General features: G+C 53.0%; 2 protein-coding genes across 2 annotated transcripts; one reads left to right on the top strand and one right to left on the bottom strand.

The window, feature by feature from the left end:
• Positions 1-17: 17 nt before the first annotated feature.
• Positions 18-539, bottom strand: COCSADRAFT_66962 (uncharacterized protein; the record flags this gene model as incomplete). Its single annotated transcript, XM_007700795.1, has 1 exon — positions 18-539. A coding segment is annotated over one exon (522 nt), but the record flags the coding sequence as incomplete, so codon positions are not given.
• Positions 540-682: 143 nt separating this feature from the next.
• COCSADRAFT_180606 (uncharacterized protein) lies at positions 683-3,544 on the top strand. Its single transcript, XM_007700794.1, has 2 exons — positions 683-2,408; positions 2,468-3,544. The coding sequence occupies exons 1-2, from the start codon at positions 702-704 to the stop codon at positions 3,362-3,364; spliced, it is 2,604 nt and encodes an 867-aa protein (XP_007698984.1). The 5' UTR covers positions 683-701; the 3' UTR covers positions 3,365-3,544.
• Positions 3,545-3,739: the final 195 nt, after the last annotated feature.

Below are 3,739 nucleotides of genomic sequence, written 5' to 3'. Positions count from 1 at the left end.
CTTGAGAGCAGCTTTAGAAAGATTCTGACTGAGCGGGACTGTACTCCAATCATAAAGCCCTTCTCATCCATATTATATATATGTCGCGGCTCTACTTTATATTGATCGATTTTTTGGCGTAGAAGCTCGAAGTAGAGCTGATATTTCTTTTCTGAATCAGCTCGGCGCCGGCTACGATCGATTGGCGTGGTGCGCTTGAGTATAACGAGATGCGAGTTACGATGAACAAAGCGATCAACCCAGTGATATCCGAGCTGCTTCTGAGCTAGCTGCGACGCGATATTTCGAATGATACTCCGTGTGGGTGCTAGGCCTCGCTTAGTGAGTCTATCGATATAGTCGATAAGCTCAGCTTCATGTTGTGGGTGGACTGCCTGCTGGTTTTGTGCAGCTGCTTGTCTGGAGCGAGAAATACCTCGGTGGCGGCGGCTCAGCGTTCCTGGGTCAACACCATATTTTTTTGCAATTTGAGAATACACAAGTTTTTCATTAGGCTTCAAAGCGTTAATAGCAGCAAGCGCAGCGTCAATTGATTGCATTGTGGTCACGTTATGGGTGGTTGAAGTGGATGGAATAATTGGTGTTGGAGGACGTAATCCGGCGTTGGCCCGTCCGCGGCGTTGGCCCGTCCGGCACCTCTACCCATCAGTAGTACAGAGCAGCCCCTAGACCTCGCTGGTAAAAGAGGGGCAGTCGCACGGATGCCGTCTCCACATGGCCACACCACAACATACGACAGTAATAGAATCGACGGCAGCGCGATCGCCATTCTTGGCAATGTCCACGGCGATATACACTTTCCAGAAAGGCCTCGCGGAGCTGGCGGACCATCACCCCACCAGTGCCTGCGCGACCTGCACGTGACGGACCCGCGCGAAGAACGCGCGCGCATCGAGGGTGATAAGGACAAGTTGCTCCGAGACTGCTATGCCTGGATACTGGATGACGCTAGTTTCCGACGATGGAGGACGCAGGACGAGTCGCGGCTGCTGTGGATCAAGGGCGACCCGGGCAAAGGCAAGACAATGATGGCGATGGGTGTGATCGCCGAGCTGTCGCAAGGACACAAGACTCAGCTGTCGTCAAGGACGATAGCGAAGGTACTCACCAAACTAAAGCTCGGCTCTCAATCATGTCTGGTGACGTACTTCTTCTGCCAGAGCACACGGCCAGAGCTCAACAACGCGGCGTCTGTCCTTCGTGGGCTTATGTACCTGCTCGTTGCGCAAAGACCACAACTCATGCGGCATTTGCAGACGCGGTACGAGGCTATGGGAGGTAAGCTCTTCGAAGGGCCTAACGCCATTCACGCGTTAAGAGAGATACTGTCGGACATGCTCAATGACGCCTCTCTACCGCTGACGTATGTGCTTGTCGATGCGCTGGACGAGTGTACGTCTGGCCTGCCTGAGTTTTTGCGCATCATCACCGACGTGAACCTCGGGCGACGGCCTAGGGTCAAGTGGCTGGTGACCAGCCGCAACATGCCAGAGATCGCGCGATATCTGCAGCCAGACGCAGCTGGTGTCAAGGTGAGTCTCGAGGTCAAAGCGAGTCATGTATCAAGAGCAGTGGCGGCGTTTGTGCAGTATAAAGTGCAACGTTTGGCGACCGTACACGTGTACGACCTAGAGTTACAGGCAGAAGTGCAGCAGCAGCTCCGCGACAAGGCAGAAGGCACCTTCTTGTGGGTGTCACTGGTGTGCAGAGAGCTAGAGGGCGTCCCACTCTACCGCGCACGAGAGGTGCTGCAGGCACTACCGCCAGGACTCGATCCGCTGTACGAGCGGATGATGGCGCAGATTACAGGGCAGGATGCAAAGACTGCAGAGTACTGCAGGGACATTCTTCAGTCAATCACGCTCGCTTTCCGGCCGCTACAGCTTAGAGAGCTCGCCGTAGCTGCAGGCCTTCCTAGAGACCAGTTCGGTAACGTACAAGCAGTCGCCGACCTTGTTAACCGTTGCGGCTCATTCCTAACTATGCGTGAAGACGTTGTGTCCTTCATTCACCTATCTGCTAGAGACTTCTTTACTACAGGCAGCGGCCGGCAGGTGTTTAGTGGCCCACTAGAGGAGGAGCAGGCACGAATGACCTACCGCTTACTAGACGCAATGAACAGCACGCTGCGGAGAGATATGTGTAGCTTGCAGAAGCCTGGTATGCGAATACAGGAGGCGACAGGTCACGTCAAGGGTAGCTGTCTGCCGCAGATAGCGTATGCTTGCGAGTACTGGGTGGAGCATCTGCAGGCAGGCGGACATGCCTGTAGCGATATGTTAGTAGATAGGGGCAAAGTGCACGATTTCTTTCAGAAGCACTTACTTTACTGGCTAGAGGCGATGAGCCTACTACAAAAGATGCCAGAAGCTATATTAGCGCTACAGGAGCTAGAACAGGTTATTAATGTAAGTCAAGGAGTAGCCTAATAAAGATACTAACTAGTTAATACTAACTATTATATAAGAGTGTAGAGAGGCCGTCAGTATTAGATGTTGTCCACGACGCACTGCGATTTGCAATGTGGAGTGGATCTGGGATCCAGGAGGCGCCGCTGCAGGTGTACTATGGAGCGTTGGTGTTTGCGCCAGAGCGAAGCATAGTACGGCATCAGTTTAGGCAGGAGATGCCTAAGGAAGTGCAGGTGAAGTGTGGGCTAGAGGAAGACTGGGGACCTCTACTGCAGACGCTTGAGGGCCATACAAGCTACGTTACCAGCGCGGCCTTCTCGGCAGCAGGAGATCGGCTGGTATCCGCTTCACACGATAAGACAGTGCGAGTGTGGGATGCGAAGACTGGCGAGCCGCTACACACCCTCGAGGGCCACACCAGCTGTGTCAGCAGCGCGGCCTTCTCGGCAGCAGGAGATCGGCAGGCATCCGCTTCACACGATAAGACAGTGCGAGTGTGGGATGCGAAGACTGGCCAGCCACTGCACACCCTCGAGGGCCATACGGACATTATCACCAGCGTGGCCTTCTCGGCAGCAGGAGATCGGCTGGCATCCGCTTCGTGGGATAAGACAGTGCGAGTGTGGGATGCGAAGACTGGCCAGCCGCTGCACACGCTCAAAGACCATACCAGCTGGGTCAGCAGCGTGGCCTTCTCGAACGATGGAGCACACATAGAAACCAATCAAGGATCAATACCCTTACCTTCACCAGCGCTCTCTAAGAAAATCTCTCAACGGCATCCTTCTGGGCACATCTTTGTCAAAGACCGGTGGCTAGCAGTCAACTCAGAAGATATGCTTTGGCTTCCTCCAAACTATTTTCCTAGTTGTACTACTGTCCAAGGTAACCTAGTCGCGTTTGGCTTCGGATCTGGGAGGATGATGCTCCTTGGGTTCTCTTCGTCTTACTAGCTTTTCTAGTTACGCTCCCCTTAGTGCGCTTCAACTACTTCTTCTAGGTGTCATCACTTGGTAACATTCGAAAGAAGTAAAATAGACGTACGTTGACAGTATTTGGCCTATCTGCTCTAGCTACATACTTCTTTTCAAAGAACAGTATCTTTAGAGATGCAAAAAACGTTACCTTAATACACAACTTCGTCTTTATTCTTAACTATCGTTCGCGGCGAGCCAAAAGCTGTCTATCTAGTCGTAAGCACGTCCGAACACCTTGCCTAATAGAGTAGGTGGGGCTGCGCACCCCTGTCCCCATGTTGGCGAAAATGATGTTTCAACCCCGAGCAGTGGTGAAGCTGCAATCGCTAGCGACTGTAAGTATAGGAGTGG

This window comes from Bipolaris sorokiniana (assembly GCF_000338995.1).
Source record: "Bipolaris sorokiniana ND90Pr unplaced genomic scaffold COCSAscaffold_5, whole genome shotgun sequence".
Classification (NCBI taxonomy): domain Eukaryota; kingdom Fungi; phylum Ascomycota; class Dothideomycetes; order Pleosporales; family Pleosporaceae; genus Bipolaris; species Bipolaris sorokiniana.
Note: the sequence above shows the minus strand (reverse complement) of the source record. Positions and strands in the feature narration are given on the sequence as shown.